Source organism: Andrographis paniculata, unplaced genomic scaffold (assembly GCF_009805555.1).
Source record: "Andrographis paniculata isolate CXL003 unplaced genomic scaffold, ASM980555v1 Contig78END, whole genome shotgun sequence".
In the NCBI taxonomy this organism is placed as follows: domain Eukaryota; kingdom Viridiplantae; phylum Streptophyta; class Magnoliopsida; order Lamiales; family Acanthaceae; genus Andrographis; species Andrographis paniculata.
In genome coordinates, this window is record NW_026137615.1 from 4,794,740 (window position 1) to 4,811,961 (window position 17,222).

Genomic DNA, 17,222 nt, shown 5'->3' on the forward strand with positions numbered 1-17,222 from the left:
TAGGTTGGGTTCAATTCAATTCAACTCAACTCTGCTGTTATATTCCGAATTAGTTAGTTATAATGCTTATTACAATCATCACAATTTGACCAATCCGTGTGATGCTTGCTATAGGTTTTGCAATAATAATAATAATAATAATAATAATTATATATGTTAATGTAAACAAGAATGCAATTGATGATGAGAGAATAGAAATAGAAAGGTGATGAATATAGTAGTACTCTACTCCATTATTTAATGAAGTGATTAAATATATAGGAATAGGAATAATTAAAAAAAAAAAAAACAAAAGGGAGGGAGAGAGGCTTAAGGTTGAAGGGTGTACGGTTTCACCTAACGGGAGAAAAACGACGTCGTGACAGCAGACGACCGGCTACACCCACAGATGCAGATGCAGATGCTGCATATCTCATCACATATATATACACATACATACATACATAGAAAAGAGAGTGTACAATTAAGTATACTTGGAAGAGGTAGCTAGGGGCGGGCAGGTGGACTCCCCTCGGCCTGCAGCTGTAATGGATTTTAATTCGTGCACCACCAGCAGGGTCTCCAATATCCTCTTCCTGTTTCTTCTGCTTCTCCTATGCTGCTCTCCTCTTCTCGTCCAATCCCGAATTCGACATTACAAGTTCAACGTACGTACTCGCTCATTTCTTCAATTTCTTCCTTTCATTTCGTTTCATTGCAATATATTCTATCCTATCCTATCCTGCAGCTCTCTCTCTTTATCTGTACCATCTACATAATCGATTTCATCATTTCATTATGCATTTATGTTTAGCAAACGAACTAAAGTTGCATACTTCTGGAATTTCAATTTAGTTGCCCGTCTTCTGCTAGCTAATTTGTTCATTCATAATCCTGCATTTTCTTCCATGCTGATCGAATTTCATATGCATTTACATACATACATATATACGGTTCATTTGTATAAATATTGAGGTTTGAATTAGGTAGTGAGTGATGTGTTCACAAATTATTAAGATAATAGTATTTGATGAAAAGAATGCTTGCTTGATATTAACAATGGCAAAACATTGGCTGGCAACTGCTAATTCCGATGTTGACATCAAAGCTGAACTGCGTCTGCGTCTGCGTCTGCGTGTATACCATTACTTAATTAATTGGATTAAAAATAGCGCTTTAGTTAAGTTAGATGGCCTAATTATATACTCCATATTTATATATACATACATACATACATACATATATCCCATTGCCATGCATGTTTAATTTATGGTTTGTGTATTGCATGCAGTATTTCATTATAATAATAATAATTTCAATGATGACGATGATGATCTAATGTAGTACTTATAATAATAATAATGATGATGAACATGTGCAGGTGGTTATGAAAAACTACACGAGGCTGTGCTCCACAAAACCGATCGTGAGCGTGAACGGGAAATACCCAGGGCCCACCGTCTACGCCAGGGAGGGCGACACAGTGCTCATCAAGGTCGCCAACCACGTCGGCTACAACCTCTCCATCCACTGGCACGGCATCCGCCAGATCCGGACCGGCTGGGCGGACGGCCCCGCCTACATCACGCAGTGCCCCATCCCCCCGGGCCAGAGCTACGTCTACAACTTCACCGTCTCCGGCCAGCGCGGCACCCTCTTCTGGCACGCCCACATCCTCTGGCTGCGCGCCACCGTCCACGGCGCCCTCGTCGTCCTCCCCAAGCTCGGCGTCCCTTACCCCTTCCCCAAGCCCCACCACGAGCGCGTCCTCATCCTCGGCGAGTGGTGGAAGTCCGACACCGAGGCCGTCATCAACGAGGCCCTCAAGTCCGGCCTCGCCCCCAACGTCTCCGACGCCCACACCATCAACGGCCACCCCGGCCCTTCCCCTGCTTGCCCTTCTTCTTCCTCCTCCGGTCCCCCCTCTCTCTCTATCCCTCTCTCTGAAATGAATAAATAAATAAATTCATCCTATTTTCGACTCAATTGAACTAATCGATTGATTGATTGCAGGGTACACGCTGAGCGTGGCGCCGGGGAAGTCGTACCTGCTCCGCGTCATCAACGCGGCGCTGAACGAGGAGCTCTTCTTCAAGATCGCCGGCCACAAGCTGACCGTGGTGGAAGTGGACGCCACCTACGTCAAGCCCTTCAAGACCGACACCATCGTCATCGCCCCGGGCCAGACCACCACCGCCGTCCTAACGGCGGACAAGCGCGCCGGCAAGTACATGGTGGCCGCCTCCCCCTTCATGGACACCCCCGTGGTGGCCGTCGACAACGTCACCGCCACGGCCATGCTGCGCTACACCGGCACGCTCTCCTCCGCCCGCACGACCTTCACCTGGGCGCCCCCACGGAACGCGACCCCCATCGCCAACGCCTTCACCGCCGCCCTGAGGAGTCTCAACTCCGAGGAGTACCCGGCGAGAGTCCCCCGCACGGTGGACCACTCGCTCTTCTTCACCATCGGGCTGGGCGTGAACCCCTGCCCGACCTGCAAGGCCGGCAACGGGAGCCGCGTGGTGGCGGACATCAACAACGTCACCTTCGTGATGCCCACCTTTGCCCTCCTCCAGGCGCACTACTTCAAGGTGAAGGGAGTCTTCACCACCGACTTTCCGGCGAACCCTCCGGCGCCTTTCAACTACACGGACAGCGCGGCGGTGGCGGCGATGAATCCGGGGACGAGCAAGGGGACAAGGCTTTACAGGCTGGCATACAACGCGAGGGTGCAGCTGGTGCTGCAGGACACGGGGCTGATTGCCCCGGAGAACCACCCGGTCCACCTCCACGGGTTCAACTTCTTCGTGGTAGGCAGGGGGGTGGGCAACTTCAATCCCAAGAAGGACCCCAAGAGCTTCAACCTTGTGGATCCCGTGGAGAGGAACACGGTTGGAGTGCCCTCCGGGGGGTGGGTGGCCATACGATTCCAAGCTGATAATCCAGGTAATTAGTTCATCAATCAATCGATCAATACCCCCTCCATTTCATCACTTGAGACTTATCCATCTGTCTATCTATTTGATTATGATAATAAACTACTTAACTTAAGTTTGGGGGGTGGTGGCAGGGGTCTGGTTTATGCACTGCCATCTGGAAATACACACAACCTGGGGGTTGAAGATGGCCTTCTTGGTGGAGAATGGAAAGGGCCCCAATGAATCACTTTTGCCACCTCCTAAGGATTTGCCAAAATGTTGAATTCCATTGATTGATCGATGCTGAAATTCTTGATTTCTTTTTGGGTTGAAGAGAAACATATATAGTGATTGAGTGTTGAAAATTAAAGCATGGATGGGTGGGTGGGTGGGTGGATCGAGTTGAAGAAAGCAAGGCAAGGCAAACAAGGAGGATATTATTATTAAGTTACCAACCCACATGCATACATACATACATACATTGAATGCATTTGTTTAACAACATGATGAGATGGGCGATTTGTTTCTTGAGTGAAGAAGATTGGAAGTTTTGCTCAAGTTGGAGGTCAATAATTAATTATTTTTATTAGTATGCATTATATTGGTGTTGTAAATGTATGTGATTGTGTTTCTTTGGGTGGGTCGATCTTCAATCAAAACTGCTGTTATGGTATGGTATGTTATGTTATTACTTAACTTGGTGATGGTTTGCATGCTCAAGGCAGACAGGCTTGGTTTTGACAAGTCTGTCTGTCTAGCTTCCATATCTTCTTGCAATGAGGTCTGGCTGGTTCAAACCAAAATACATGGCCCGGGATCAGCAGCTCTAAGGAACATTGAATTGTATGTAGTAGCATAATAATATACTACTAATAATTAAGCAAGCAAATTCATGTTGACGATGATCATAACCAAACCATCCTTCCTAATTTCCTTTTTGTTCCGGAGGCATATCATATCTATAAGTGGAACGCGTTCTCAGGTTGGGCAGTAAGGGTTACCCTGAAGAAACAAATTAATTGATGATACTAACAAGTATACTAACAACAACTGTTACTTCAAGAATGAGAAGAGTACGTAGAATCAATAAACCAGGGACAAACACTTGTACTAGTATTAGTAGTAGCAGCAGCAGAAAGAGTAGGCATGCATGATCGGATGATTGGCTTCTATCAATATCATATCAGCCAGCCAAACGATAGGAGCAAAGCAATGCTTTCCAGGGACCGACCACCGGCAGACAGACAGAGATGCAGTGCAGTAAGGTGAGGCAAGGAAGCAGCTGGCAAGGCAAGGCATGGCATGGCATCTCTATTCTCATCTTGCCATTTCCAGTAGCCAGCAAGCAAGCAGAGGTACCAACAGCACAAGTCTCTTTCAATAAAGGTGGGGTTATATATATATATATACTAAGGGACCATTGGGAGTAATGGGGACCGCCCTGCAGTGCAGACAGATTTAAAGAGAATTGAAGAACAACACAACATAACACAAAGAGGTGGTGGTGGTGGTGGTGGTGGTGAAAGGTTAAAGTTGCATAAAAAGGTTCAAAATAAATAAAAATAAAAAGTACGTGTGGGGTGCATTGCATTAACCATGGAAGAGGAGACAAGAGTTTGATGAATGGGGGTTGGTTTATCTCTTTTCTGCCCAAGCAAGCAAGAAGATGAATCCCCTGGGCTGGGGGGAGAGTGATCAGCAAGAACAAAGAGCATCCAAATACAATCATCAATCATTAGTTCCACGGAATATAATTAATTAATTAAAGGAGGTGTATAATGTATTTGTGTATCTGCAAGTGCAGGTGGAATTGCATTGGGCTACCAAGCATTCAAGCAAGAATCTTTAATTATCTGCCACTCCCTCCATCATGGCCATCTCACTTTTCTTTTGTGAAAAAATAAAATGAAAATTGAAAAAAAAGAAAAGAAAAGAGCGAGCACAGTTAGTAAGAAAGAGAGAGAGCCATTCTAAAATCCATCTATCCATCTATCTCTATCTTTTTTTCTTTCTTTTTGACCCAACAAATTCATTCCTTCCACCACCCCTTTTTCTGTAAGACTAAGACTAAGACTGACCAGCCATGGACGATGACGATGACGATGGTGATGACGTGATATGTTATAGTATATGGGTCTCTCCTTTTGCTGTACTTTGTCATTTACGTTGAGTATCGATCGGTTAATAAATAAACAGTTTGGTAAGAAAACCAAAAAGCAAACAAACCAATTAAACTAGTAGTAGTAGCAGTTGTTGAGGTATGGTACGGTGTATGTATAAAAAAGTTGTAACTTGTACTGCAACCTTACCTTAATCATTTTCCCAATCAGTGAATGAATGGATGGTTCTATTGATTAGGAAGCTTTTCTTCTTACCCGAACCTGAACCTGAACCTGAACCAGAATCTCCATTGCCATTGCGAGCCATGTGATGTAATCACTAAGAAACCTCTCCTCGCCTCGTGCCTTGTTTTTAATTCCTTAACCTACCTAGGACCCGTAGCGTAGCCATCGATCTTTCTTCCCCTCACTCTCAGTGGTCACCCTGACCCAGAGGAGAGGACTGAAGTGGAGCCAAGCCCTTCAATGGTGGTGGTGGGGTTGGTGGTCTACGGAGTCGGACCCTCCCAAGAACCACTCACTCTTTCTCAACTCTTTTTCCAATAAATACCAACAACAATAATGCCACCATACCAACCGCCTGCCTGCCTGCCTGCCTCTTTTCCCGATAATATTCTCTCTCTCTCTCTCCCTCCAGACTGACTCTATAGTCGATACTGTCTGCACACACATATATACTACTACGTATATATATATACTCTCTCTCACTCAGTTTCACACAGGAAGGAAAGGAATTAAGGAATCTGAAGGAAGGAAGGTGTTGCTTTCACAGAAGAGAGCAGAGAAGAGAAAAGAAGCGAAGAAGGTAGCTAGAATGAGCAGCAGGCGAATGGTTGGTTTCAGCCCCGAGGCCATATACGCCAAGCACCGCGGCGTCGGCGCTGATGATGCCGACAAAATTGGAGAACACAAGGCGGAGAGATCATCGTCGGTGCTCAAAGTTTGGATTTTTAAAATCCCTAGACGCTCGAGTTTCTCGCCGGCGAGTTTGTTCCGGAAGGTGAAGGGAGCTCTCCCACCCTTGACCACGGGCCACAGCCCCAGTCCCAGTCCAAGGAGAAGATGCTCCCGGAAAGTCTCTTCTGCGAGCTTGGTCAGGTCGCAGTCGTACGCGGAGACCCCCGCCCGCCTCGACTCTCAGAGGGCTGAAGCCATTGAAGATTGCATCGAGTTCTTGAACTCCTCCTCCTCCTCCTCTTCTTCCCTCCTGCAGTTGCAGAGATCCAATTCCATCTCCAGCTCCTGCTAGGAAGAAATCCCTTGCCCCCCTCTGACAGTGACAGGAAATATATCCCCTCCCCTCCCCGTCAAAGGAACATTCCATTTCACTCAAATCACCACATGAGGCGCAGTGGCTTTTTTCAGGCGAACCCAACACTCACTGCACTACTACTATAATTGAACTTTTGACTAAGAGTGGAATTACTGGTGGAGATGGAGATCTTTTCCACAACAAACAAGTGGGCCGGGCCGGGCCCTCCAAAGAATGATCGGCAGCAGCTATTCAACAAATACAGACTGTATGTGAGATTAAGAATCAAAGGATTCATAGTCATAATCCTGGTTTTTGTTTAGTGTTTGTACATAATAGTAATAATAATAAAAATAATGCCCCTGATCTGATCTGATCTGATCCGATCCGATCTGACCCAGTTTCGAACCACAGCCCCCATTTCTCTTCTTTCTTCTATATTTGGTTTTTTAGCTAGCCTAGCCTAGCCTATTGCCTAGCATGTACGAGAATAAAATACTAACAGTGAAGCGAAGAAAGGATCTTTGTGGATGTCTGTATCTGTATCATCACATCATACCTAAGTCTTTTTAAGGTAAGGTAGTTTGGATTCCAGAGAAGGAAGGAAGGATCTTTGTGGATGTCCTGTTCTAATTTCATTATATTGTTTATCGTTTTCGGTGAAGATGGAGTCGCCAAATGCCATGTGAAGTGACACCACAACTGGATTGTTTTTACTATTATTTTAATTAACGGCGTCGTATTAAATTAAAGCCAAATTGCAGGTTGCCAGCCGCAAGCATTGTCATCATCGACTCGGAAAAGATCACATCACATAGATTAGAGAGAGAGAGAGAGAGAGATGTTTTGTACTGGTATCTCTTTTCTTCTATTGCCGGCTTTTCCGGTTCATGTAGTGTCTTGTTTCTCTTTGTTTGTGCATCCCTGTGTAAAAATAATAGTCTTCTTCCCATCCGGATTCCAGTCTTGGAATGAATGGCTTCTGAGATCACAGAGGAGGAAGGTGTTGATGATGACAAGGAGACACAGAAAATGAGGATAAGGCAGATTATACAACACCAGAAGTCCCTCTACTATCTTTCATCTTCGACTTCTTCATCCGCTTCTTCTTCTTCTTCTTCTTCCTCCTCCTTTTCCTCGGCAGCGGCAGCTCCTCCTTCAGGTTCATCGACATGGACGGATTCTCCCAGCCCCAGGAAAAGCAGCAGTTTGGTGGGGCTGATGAGAGAAGGCAGCGCGTCGTTGGGAAGGCTATTTGACATGGAGCACACCAGCTTGGGCGATTACTTGGAGGATTACAGCGGCTCGCCACTTGTTAAGCCTATACTTCTCTGGGGCAGCGACTCAGATGAAGGTGCTGTAATCCATGATGACCCATGGAAGGAGGTGAAGCAAATTGGAGCAGGTGCAGGTGCTTCTCAGGGAGGCAGCAGCAGCAGACGTTCTCATAAGAAAGAAGAGCTGCAGCAGCACAGCAGGAGAAGCAGAAGGGATAGGAGGAGGAAGGGATCAGGCAGGCAGAAAGTGATGAGGAGGACCAAGTCTTACAGGAGATTGCCAAGACTCGGTTTTTGGAAGTGCCATTTGGTGGTACTGAGACTGGGATTGGGATTTATTAGGCTGATCAGGTTCAGGTTCAGGTTCAGGCTCAGGCTCAGGAGGTTGAGAATTGTAATCAAGGGTAGAATTAATATGTCGTTGTGATTTATGACCGAACTAATCATCATCTTTGTTTGGCTAATAATCATAATAATCACTGTCATTTTACAAATCAGCATACGCTGAAATATATCACAGCTTTTAATTTTAAATTGATCATCTTTAAATTAAATTTTAAAATTAAAATTAAGGGCTGAGATTAAATTCAGCATATGATCGCTAATGATAATAATCATAATCATCATTACTATATATCCATAGAGAATCAAGATTAATTAGGGTTTAAAGTGAGATGCAATTATTGTCAATATTCAGTCCCCCAAGCAAACAAAACACCACAGAGCAAGACAACTTGTTGAGTGAGTATTCACAATTTATGAATGAATGCAGTTGAGATCGAAAACATTTACAGACCAAACCGTAGCCAAATCCAATCCAATGCATGTACACAACACTAAAGTCAATTATTCTATATACACAAAGAAAAAAGAAAAATTATAGTGTCATCTGTTCACCAATAGGATACCACCATTGGATCAGCTGGGACAACGAGTGGCAGCTTGTCGATGTACACGAATAGCCTCTTCAGATTCTCCCGTGCAATGGCAGATAGATCAACTACATCACAATTGCTGGTGTAGATCCAGAGCTCCCCAGAATTCACCCTTTTTAGGCTGTCCCTGCAGAATGGGCAAGACTCCGATCGAGTTCGCCTGTTGCAAGTGGGAACAACCAAGTATATCATATCATATCATATCCTATCCTCTCATCAAATGGGAAGATATACTGGAATACAACCATCTTGACACTGAAAAACAACAATCAACACATTTAGCCTTGTGCTATTCACAATCATAGCCAAATCAAGGAATCAGCAGGGTTGAATTCAAGATTTGAATTATCTATTAAGTTTTTGTGACCAAGTTCAAGTTCGTGTTCATGTTAAGCAGCACCATCCACTCACCAGTTTCTATAGCACTTGATACACAAGGAGTGGGTGCAGGTGGGGAGGACAACTTTGGTATCCATCTCCATGCAGATCCCACATTCTTCCTCCCTCTCTATTTCGATTTCAGACAGCTTCCCCTTAACCATCTCATCCCTTCTACTGTACTTTGCTGCGCAGATTTCTCTCTGTTTCCGCTCTTCAATATCTGTGATTCCTTTATGAAGTTGCAGCAACGAAGGGAATATCACCCCTGCCCATATCATATGCACGCACATAACTTGTGTAAGCAACCCAAAAACAACTCCCTTAACACAACCAAGTGGAATTAGTGTCTGTTTGTGACTGCAAATGAATAAAAAAACTCACCATAGAACTCCCTTAAACTCGCTTTTCTTTCATAAATAGACATGGTCGTCTTACCATCCTTGTAAGCCTATAATTACAAGCAAAACCGCAAGAGAAAGTAAAATCGAAAGGATTGTATATAATGCACACATAAACCAGACGAGTACCTTGTATATAAGTATCCTAATCAGCCCAAATGCGCCAGCAAGGTGACAATCCGCCCATTGAACCAGGAAAAGAAAGATATGAGCACAAGGACTGTACGATAGCCTCATCTGGAGGCATGCCCCGTCAAACTCCCAAGGATAATCCGACGCCCTGTAGCTCGCAAAAAAGAGGAGACCTCAAAGAACAGAACCAATAAAACAGTAATTCCAACTAATATGCATGTCCGTCCAAAAAGGCTTGAGAGACTTGGAAAGTGGAGAAGGGACATGATCCACAATCTGTCAAATCCAACAGACATTTGCTACGGGAACATTAGCTAGCAGACAAACATGCGCCCGCCCGAAAGCCCTTCAGTCATGCTTTAATTATTAGCTATAAATGGAATGAGTTCTGACACGAGGCACTGAATCCTCTACTAGTAATAAATACTACTACTACTACAGCAGTACTTTGATTTAGGGTTCTGACAAACCACCCCTGAACAAGTCCAATAAATAATTCTTCCAGCATCTTGAGTGAATACATACATGTGCAGCTCGGCTGCTGTTTCAATCGTACATATTAATTCTCTAGAAACGATCCTCCACATATACGTATGAGACATCTATAATAACCATTCCATTTAACAAAATCAAATATTTTTCCAGTTACTTTGGTTGGTTGGATGGAAATTAAGGAGTTCAGCTCGATTAATAAAACAAAACTGATTTTGATTTCCCGTGAATCTCGCAGTGCAGAAAGAGGATACAGATCGCGCAGTGCCGAAAATTAAAAATAAAAAGAAGAAGAAGAAGAAGAAGAAAGTGAAGAAATTGAGGGATAGGAGTGGAGAGAACTAACTGACAGGGTGTTGGCGTGCTGAATATCGGCTTCGAGCGCTTTAAGAGAATCCTTGAACGACTTCCTCATCAGCTTCCGATCCCTCCTTTCTCTCTTCTGCTTCTGCTGCTTCTTCTTCTTCTCTCCTCCTGCTGCTGCTGCTCACTCCCATTCAATTCTCACCTACAATCGTTTCCCCCTCCTCCTCCTTGCTTTTCCCAGCGGCTTTTTCACACAACACGAACAACCTCTGGAACCGAAAAGAAACCCTGAAGCATATAAAAATGAAAAGAGGAGAAAGAAAGGCAGGGGGAAATGATTGATAGAGAGAATTGACGACGTTGTTAATTTGGTTTGGGAAGAGGAAAAGGAAAGGCGAAGGTACCTGAAACTTGTAGGGGGGAGGAACGGGGCGCGTGGCGACCTCCAGATTCACCAAATGCCTCTGTGTGTCTCTCTCACTCAGCTTATTAGCTTGGATGGCGAGTGCGAGCTTGCTTGCGTGCGTGTGCCCTGCCCGACCCTCTGCCCGCCCAAGATTATTTGTTTATTTATTTATTATTATTAATTTGTTTGTTTGTGTACCAGGGGGATGGGGATGGGGATGGATTTTGTTTCGCATGACGGCATCCTTCTGTTACTGCAACTGTAACTATAACTTTAACTTGGAAGGAAAACCATAATTCTATGATTCATTCTTCATTGACTCAATCATTTGCAAATATATATATATATATATATAGCTTTCTTATGCAAGCCAACAAGGAAGTTAAGGTTAAGGGTTCATCAAATGAATGAGTGAATGTAGGAATATTAGTGGCGGTAGTTGCTTTGCTTGTGTAGTACACATACATACATACGCTCACTCTTCTTACTCATAACTTGTTTCCCCATGCATATTTTATTATCGCCAAATTCCTTCCCGCTCTCATTTGTTTATACTTTACAAAAAAATCACTATTGCACCGCCTGCTCTTGCTCTAGTGAAAATTAGAGCAGAGCAGAGCAGAGCAGCCCAGATGGTGAGAGAGAGAGAGAGAGAGAGAGATATAGAGAGGTGATTTTGGGTGAACAATGGTGTAATATATATATATAACTCGCTACTCATCAATTAGGCTTAGGTGTGTGTGGAGGGTGGGCATGATGACAATGACAAGGACACACCAACCAACCCCTATAATTGCCCTTGTCATTCCCAAAATCAGGGGGACTCAGATGACTGCAAATCAAATCAAATCCAACCCATGCAATGGGAACTACCAAATCCCCAAAACAATAATAGTAATTCCAACCCCCAAGGATGGATTGGACGGGGGAGGATCACTGGAAGCCAGCCACCCCACCCCAGCCATCTTTAGCACTAGAACAACATCCACTACTTTCCAAGCTTCATTTCAATACAACTGTGTCATCATCTTCACTCCCCCAATCATCTTGCCCTGATACAGTACACACGCGATCCAATATGCTCGACTTGGAGCCCAGCTTCTTCACACCCGCTAAAGAAAATCGACTCCTCCTCTTTCCCTATTCTACGCCTCCAACTCATCAAGAATGCTGCTCCAGTACCTGGTTGAGCCAGCAAATGCAGCACAAACACAAAGACTGAATCTAATATCTACAAACTAGACAAAAAAAAAAAAAAACAATAGAGGTCAAAGCGATGTTACCATCATTACCCCCACTAGCTTTAGTCTTGGAAGATTTGAGAAGAAATGACAATGACTTTATTAGGTTGCCGTACTGCTTAACATCTGCAACAAAACGGATCAAGGGAGTATGGCATCAAAGAGACATACACATATGTCAACCAAACCCCCACCAATTTTCCCTCGATCTAAAATGATATAGACAACAGAAACACAGCACTTACATAACAAAATATCACTTGCTATTATTAGGTCCCACTCTGGATGTGAAATTGGAAAGATATCTCCCCAGGAGTCTACATGAACAGAAGAGGAGAAAACATATGGACCTTTCATAAATATGAGACAATGTTTTGTGTCAATATCAACGTCATACACAATAGTCTGTGCAAGGGAACTAACGTCTTATATGTGGTAGGGCAGGAGTAACACCATTTATCTCACAATTATGAGCAATATTCTCTTCAATTTCAGCATCATCATAATCAGATGTAGTTATGTCTAGTTGAAAAGTTTTGGCCAAAAAGATGGCCAAAGCTCCAGTTCCACTGCAATGAACTCAGAAACTCGTTATAAAAAATAAAAAAAAATAAAAAAGAAAAACTAGAAGGCATTGATTTTGGTATCTCTAAAACTAACCCTTCAATGCAAAAAAATGCATATAATATAGATTATAGGGTCCCTAACCAGTTATCTGCTCTAACAAACAGAATATTAGGAATCCATTGCACATCAGCTGGGAACAGCATGTCTGCAATGCTACATTTGGTGGTGTCTTCTCTCTTCAGGGACAAGTTCACCAAATATCTTCGGGGAGGGGGAGGACTCTAAACCCTAAAGCCCAAAATAGCACGTACTAACGAATCATGGAAAACCATACACGTAGTGAATATTTAATGGTTTTCTAGTGTTTGGAATGTAAATGTAGATTTGTCAATGAAGACAACTGAGTAGGTGCAGGATCACAGAGATCATGAACCGTAGTGATTAAAAAAGTCAAAGGGACAAAGGCTCAAGGTCAAAAGGTAGCATGTCTGTGAATTATCAAACCAAAGTTGAATTGCAGTCTCACCACAATCTTCACCACAAGCAATATTCTTTTGAAGAACTTTAGTAATGGAACCAAAACATGACATGAATTGCGAATTTAGCACCCACTAACACTCTGCACCTCTAAAAGTCACCCTCAAGAGAAGACTCTCACATAACAGAGAGGAACTACGAGAAAGATGACCAACCCCATAACATATTTTAACTTCAAGGAATAATACATCAACATAGACAGTTTACTTTAATATATTCCATAGCCATACAACTGCATGAAAATATCTGAGAAAATATTTTTACTACCTAAACATACTCCAGGTGATTGGTTAGATGAACAATGCAGAGGATTGTAACCGAAACCAATAAACATTCATTTATAAACCGATGGTTTATTAACTACATTCAAGGATCATCCCGTGGTAGGAAAGCGAAAATTCAGCTAAAATCATGCTAGTTGAGGTGACAAACAGAAGTATTAATACTGTAAAGACTAACCTGCCCAATTCCAGTACCCTCCTTCCTTCAATCCATTGTCGATGTTGAACCAACCATTCAGCAAAGGCGAATGTGCCAGGCCACAACAAATTAGCATTCAACTGGTGGAAAGAAAATTCCCGGATAAGCAGCTCCTGCATTTTTGTCCAGCCATGCATAATTTAGCTTCAAGAATATGGTGTTTTCTGAACACACAGAGACATGGTATCATCACATGCTTGCAGTCCTAAAGAACAATGATACTTTTCAGAAAGAAAAGCTGCTTTATTTTTTGGCAAGTAAAACATTCATTCATCCCCTCATTCTTCTATGCATAATATACCATTTGCGTATTGAGCATATTAGTGGAGAGGATGTTGGACATTCTAAGAGAAATAAACTGCATTCACCTTATTGAGGCAAAAATCTAGAGTCTTGTTCCCATTCAACAATGGTTCATATGCCTGCCTGCCAACCAGGTGCAATGAAAAGACAAAAAAACTTCACCTTGAAATGCCAAATCACAGGTTTTATCTAACCAATTCCTCCATCTAGTCAACAACATTACGCCTACTCAGTTCTCCAATATTACAAATAAAGTTAAGGCAACTGCTTCGCCCCTAACTGTGTGCGTGAATGAGGGAAAAAGAATTGCAAAAAGACGTACCATCCCAGGAAACTGGTGTTTCCTCTCCTCGAAGCTGTCACGGGCTTCATCAACCCCTTCATCCTCTGGAAAAAATAAAAGTTATAATATGAATTTCGATTGCCCGGTTCACAAGAAGTATGTGCTGAATATTATTAAAGGGTGAACTTGGGTAACAAGGGTGGGTACCTGATGAGCTTCCATCGGAGTGGGCAAACAGCGAAGAAGGAGAGAAAAGAGCGATGTCCATTAAAAAGATTGAGGAAATTGACTGGTTTTAAGGAAGAGCCGGGGATCGTTGGATTTTCACAAATTACAACCTCTGACTCTGCCTGTAGCAGATTAACGAAAAATCAAACCTTCACCTTCGCATTCACCTTACGTTGGTTGGAATGGAATTGCTAATATTTCTTTCTAGGGTTTTTTAGTCTATTCCAGTCTAGTCATTTATTTATTTATATATACATATATATATACACATTTACTTTATCTTCTACTGTATCCCCAATCTTCCTCTCCTCCATTCAACCAACTACCGACGCCATTGCTATCTGTTACATACTCCTTAGCAGCCACTTTGAACTTCAAGACATCAGTCTCAGTAGAGAGAGGGGGAGAGAGAGTCTTAAGAGAAAATGGTGGGTCCGGGCCGTCCCCAGTTCGTGCTGTTCGGATCATCCATGGATCTGATGGGGTACAATCTTGGAAGCTGGGCCGGTACTCTTGCAGATCTCTACATCCGCAAGGCACTTTTTTTGCTTCATTATTTTGCTTGATTTGCTATTCTGTTAGTTATTTTGGGCATCCTTTGCATCATCGTCATCATTATTATCATGGTTAGTAATTACGTTAGTATGCTGCTGCTGCTGATGATGATGATTGGGTTTGACTTGTAAGTTATGGCAACAAATAGTACTTATATACTAGCTCTGGAATTGATAAAATGGTGTCTGAAAGATGCCACACCGTTACTCGATGAGGAGAAGAGACTTAGTTCACATTGGATTCCTACTGCTACTTACTAATGGAATGGAATGGCATGGCATGGCATGGCATGGCAAGCCTCCTTGAAAAAGATGAGTGTGGCTCAAACAGAATGAAAGGGGGACGAGCCTCCTTGTATGTATGTATGTCTGAATACATTTAACAGGAGATGACTGTGTATTATTGTAATCAATTAGCATTTACTCATAACTAGTTGGTTTGACAAGCTTCCTAACCGACCTGTCTGCTAAGCAGAAAGAGTAATGCATCAATGCAACAGGGGAATTCAATTGCTCATTTTTGTCGAGGGTAGTGTAAGTTCATTTATATCTCACCCCAAATCTAAAAGTTTCCTGAGACCTGCAAATGGAGACCTAACATAACATATATGGAACGGGCGTTGCCCAGAAAGTACTTGGGCCGAGCTAACATGTACAACGGGGAAACAACAAATGCACACACTTGGGCGCAGTAAAAGCTATAGTATTATTGTAATCATATTTTCTGTGGATCATGTTTTCTGTTTGATAGCCCCTGGAAGATGTTCACATTAATTATGTCCAATATAGCTCCCAGTTATATCGACATGTATTTGTCTTTGAAATTTGTGAAGGCCGATGTATTGCTGCGAGAGTACCCTGGTTGGAACACAAGGATGGCTCTTCAAGTGTTGGATCAGGTTTTTCCCAAGGTATGCATGTGATTTTAAGTAGGTTAAGTTACTGTTACCACTATCTAGTAAACTGAATATATAATTCATTTGTCTATGTACAAAACATCTCATGCTACTGGACCAGTGATTACAAGCTTTTTCTGATTTGGTGTTTCCTTTGAGTGTTTTGCATAGAGATTGTGTTCCTCTTTAGTTTTCACTTTTCATGTATAAACAAACATAAATGGCCCCTACTATATCATAGTATTTGTTGCTATTGTGCATAATTTAATAGTGTCTTTTGTGCAGGATGCAGCTGTTCAGCCTTCGTTGGTAATCGTATATTTTTGCAGTAATGACGCAACAAACTCGCATCCAAGTGGCCCGGGAGTTCATGTGCCCCTCACTGAATATGTTGAAAACATGAAAAAGATAATACTTCATCTCAAGGTTTGTTCCATCCATGATAGAGTTTTGTGCTTGCTATCATTGTTATCATTAAAGAAAACCCCAATCAATTTTGGGATTTGTTGTATCATATCGGAGGTGGTGTTATTTAAGTAGGAATTCTCATACAGCAGCTGTCTCCTCTTTCAGAGCCTGGGGGACGTGACACGGATAATATGTCTTAGTTCTCCTCCTGTGAATGAGGCTAAAGAAGCGGAGTTATACAGGTGTGTATATGTATATCCTTGGATGAGTTTGAAATCGAAGCTGCTAGCTATACCTTGCATTGCAGTCCATGATGCTTACTGATCTTCCACCAACACAGGAAACCTGTTGATGGTCAAAGCCAAAGCCAAAGCCGGACAAATGAAGGTTGCCGTGCGTATGCTGAAGCCTTAATAGAGCTGTGTGGAGTAATGGACGTTGAGGCCATCAATCTTTGGAGTGCGGTCGGGAAAAGGGATGATTGGGCTAATGCGTGCCTTGTGTAAGCAAGCAAGCAATTAAACAAATGTTGCATTAATACTGCGGAGCTGTTGCTGTTGCTTTCTGTTGGTTGTTGATGTGTAGTTCTTTTCATACATTTATGTGCAGCGATGGGATCCATTTGTCGGAGCAAGGGTCCAAGGTTGTGGTGGAGGAGATACTCAAGGTCCTGAAGAAGAAGGATGAAGAGGTCCAGTGGGAACCAAGTCTCTACTGGCTGTCTATGCCAAATGAGTTTTCCGAGGGTTCTTCCTTCTTTGTTGTGGCTCCCGGTGGAGAAACCGTGAATCCTGGGCTACACCCTTCTTCCTGGCAGTTGGAGTGGATGAATACCTAACACACCACGAGGGTGAGGATTTGGGTGGAGTGATCGGGTTCTGGGAATGCATTTAACCGACTATATACACATTAATAACCAGAAGGAGAGGCTTTGTTTTCATGAACTCCAGTGCACTGGCAACAAATTACTTTCAGCTTATGCTGCTTCAGAAGCAGTGAGAAAGCTTTGCTAAAGCCATCTGGAAAAGTGACTATGTTCCTGCATGGGTGTGTATTGTTGGTGGATCATGAAATGTTTGTTGTATTTTATCTATTATATAAAATAATAGGGTATGGTTTTACATTG

The 17,222-nt window shown here is 42.9% G+C and overlaps 5 protein-coding genes across 13 annotated transcripts; 3 read left to right on the forward strand and 2 right to left on the reverse strand.

The window, feature by feature from the left end:
• Nucleotides 1-443: 443 nt before the first annotated feature.
• On the forward strand, nt 444-3,591 carry LOC127239893 (laccase-4-like). The gene is made up of 4 exons (XM_051258257.1): nt 444-647; nt 1,361-1,895; nt 1,993-2,928; nt 3,053-3,591. Exons 1-4 carry the CDS (start codon nt 528-530, stop codon nt 3,181-3,183), a joined length of 1,722 nt encoding a protein of 573 aa, XP_051114214.1. The 5' UTR covers nt 444-527; the 3' UTR covers nt 3,184-3,591.
• A 1,834-nt stretch (nt 3,592-5,425) lies between these two features.
• LOC127239895 (uncharacterized) lies at nt 5,426-6,282 on the forward strand. The gene has a single exon (XM_051258264.1). The coding sequence runs from the start codon at nt 5,835-5,837 to the stop codon at nt 6,267-6,269; it is 435 nt and encodes a 144-aa protein (XP_051114221.1). The 5' UTR covers nt 5,426-5,834; the 3' UTR covers nt 6,270-6,282.
• Nucleotides 6,283-8,257: 1,975 nt separating this feature from the next.
• LOC127239894 (E3 ubiquitin-protein ligase AIRP2-like) lies at nt 8,258-10,720 on the reverse strand. Of its 5 annotated transcripts, none has more exons than XM_051258260.1 (6): nt 10,598-10,720; nt 10,238-10,481; nt 9,393-9,543; nt 9,247-9,313; nt 8,896-9,130; nt 8,258-8,644 (listed from the first exon to the last, which is right to left on the reverse strand). In XM_051258260.1, the coding sequence occupies exons 2-6, from the start codon at nt 10,300-10,302 to the stop codon at nt 8,443-8,445; spliced, it is 720 nt and encodes a 239-aa protein (XP_051114217.1). In that variant the 5' UTR covers nt 10,303-10,481; nt 10,598-10,720; the 3' UTR covers nt 8,258-8,442. The 5 variants fall into 5 exon arrangements, with proteins under 5 accessions (XP_051114217.1, XP_051114218.1, XP_051114219.1 ...); XM_051258261.1 differs by having other exon boundaries at nt 10,238-10,462; nt 10,598-10,715; XM_051258262.1 differs by lacking the exon at nt 10,598-10,720 and having other exon boundaries at nt 10,234-10,578.
• A 343-nt stretch (nt 10,721-11,063) lies between these two features.
• Nucleotides 11,064-14,473, reverse strand: LOC127239901 (protein N-terminal and lysine N-methyltransferase EFM7). Of its 3 annotated transcripts, none has more exons than XM_051258273.1 (8): nt 14,218-14,473; nt 14,050-14,114; nt 13,793-13,850; nt 13,404-13,537; nt 12,264-12,409; nt 12,086-12,157; nt 11,892-11,966; nt 11,064-11,781 (listed from the first exon to the last, which is right to left on the reverse strand). In XM_051258273.1, exons 1-8 carry the CDS (start codon nt 14,230-14,232, stop codon nt 11,642-11,644), a joined length of 705 nt encoding a protein of 234 aa, XP_051114230.1. In that variant the 5' UTR covers nt 14,233-14,473; the 3' UTR covers nt 11,064-11,641. The 3 variants fall into 3 exon arrangements, with proteins under 3 accessions (XP_051114230.1, XP_051114229.1, XP_051114231.1); XM_051258272.1 differs by having other exon boundaries at nt 11,067-11,781; nt 11,883-11,966; nt 14,218-14,463; XM_051258274.1 differs by lacking the exon at nt 13,793-13,850 and having other exon boundaries at nt 11,069-11,781; nt 11,883-11,966; nt 14,218-14,456.
• Nucleotides 14,474-14,531: 58 nt separating this feature from the next.
• Nucleotides 14,532-17,217, forward strand: LOC127239899 (GDSL esterase/lipase CPRD49-like). 3 transcript variants are annotated; one of them, XM_051258267.1, is made up of 6 exons: nt 14,532-14,774; nt 15,626-15,703; nt 15,974-16,114; nt 16,262-16,338; nt 16,437-16,598; nt 16,706-17,217. In XM_051258267.1, exons 1-6 carry the CDS (start codon nt 14,664-14,666, stop codon nt 16,932-16,934), a joined length of 798 nt encoding a protein of 265 aa, XP_051114224.1. In that variant the 5' UTR covers nt 14,532-14,663; the 3' UTR covers nt 16,935-17,217. The 3 variants fall into 3 exon arrangements, with proteins under 3 accessions (XP_051114224.1, XP_051114225.1, XP_051114226.1); XM_051258268.1 differs by having other exon boundaries at nt 14,532-14,745; nt 15,981-16,114; XM_051258269.1 differs by having other exon boundaries at nt 14,600-14,745.
• Nucleotides 17,218-17,222: the final 5 nt, after the last annotated feature.

Bases quoted from the DNA above. Each gene is read 5' to 3' on its own strand.
- LOC127239893 (XM_051258257.1), top strand. From the start codon at position 528: ATGGATTTTAATTCGTGCACCACCAGCAGGGTCTCCAATATCCTCTTC. The intron at 648-1,360 runs GTACGTACTCGC...GAACATGTGCAG, and splicing joins TTCGACATTACAAGTTCAAC to GTGGTTATGAAAAACTACAC. The intron at 2,929-3,052 runs GTAATTAGTTCA...GGGTGGTGGCAG, and splicing joins ATTCCAAGCTGATAATCCAG to GGGTCTGGTTTATGCACTGC.
- LOC127239895 (XM_051258264.1), top strand. From the start codon at position 5,835: ATGAGCAGCAGGCGAATGGTTGGTTTCAGCCCCGAGGCCATATACGCC.
- LOC127239894 (XM_051258260.1), bottom strand. From the start codon at position 10,302: ATGAGGAAGTCGTTCAAGGATTCTCTTAAAGCGCTCGAAGCCGATATT. The intron at 9,544-10,237 runs GTCAGTTAGTTC...TGCGAGCTACAG, and splicing joins ATTCAGCACGCCAACACCCT to GGCGTCGGATTATCCTTGGG. The intron at 8,645-8,895 runs GTGAGTGGATGG...CACTTGCAACAG, and splicing joins ATCAAGTGCTATAGAAACTG to GCGAACTCGATCGGAGTCTT.
- LOC127239901 (XM_051258272.1), bottom strand. The intron at 13,538-13,792 runs GTGAATGCAGTT...ACAAAAATGCAG, and splicing joins TAGATTTTTGCCTCAATAAG to GAGCTGCTTATCCGGGAATT. The intron at 11,782-11,882 runs GTAACATCGCTT...TGGCTCAACCAG, and splicing joins AGCTAGTGGGGGTAATGATG to GTACTGGAGCAGCATTCTTG.
- LOC127239899 (XM_051258267.1), top strand. From the start codon at position 14,664: ATGGTGGGTCCGGGCCGTCCCCAGTTCGTGCTGTTCGGATCATCCATG. The intron at 14,775-15,625 runs GCACTTTTTTTG...AAATTTGTGAAG, and splicing joins CAGATCTCTACATCCGCAAG to GCCGATGTATTGCTGCGAGA. The intron at 16,339-16,436 runs GTGTGTATATGT...CCACCAACACAG, and splicing joins AAAGAAGCGGAGTTATACAG to GAAACCTGTTGATGGTCAAA.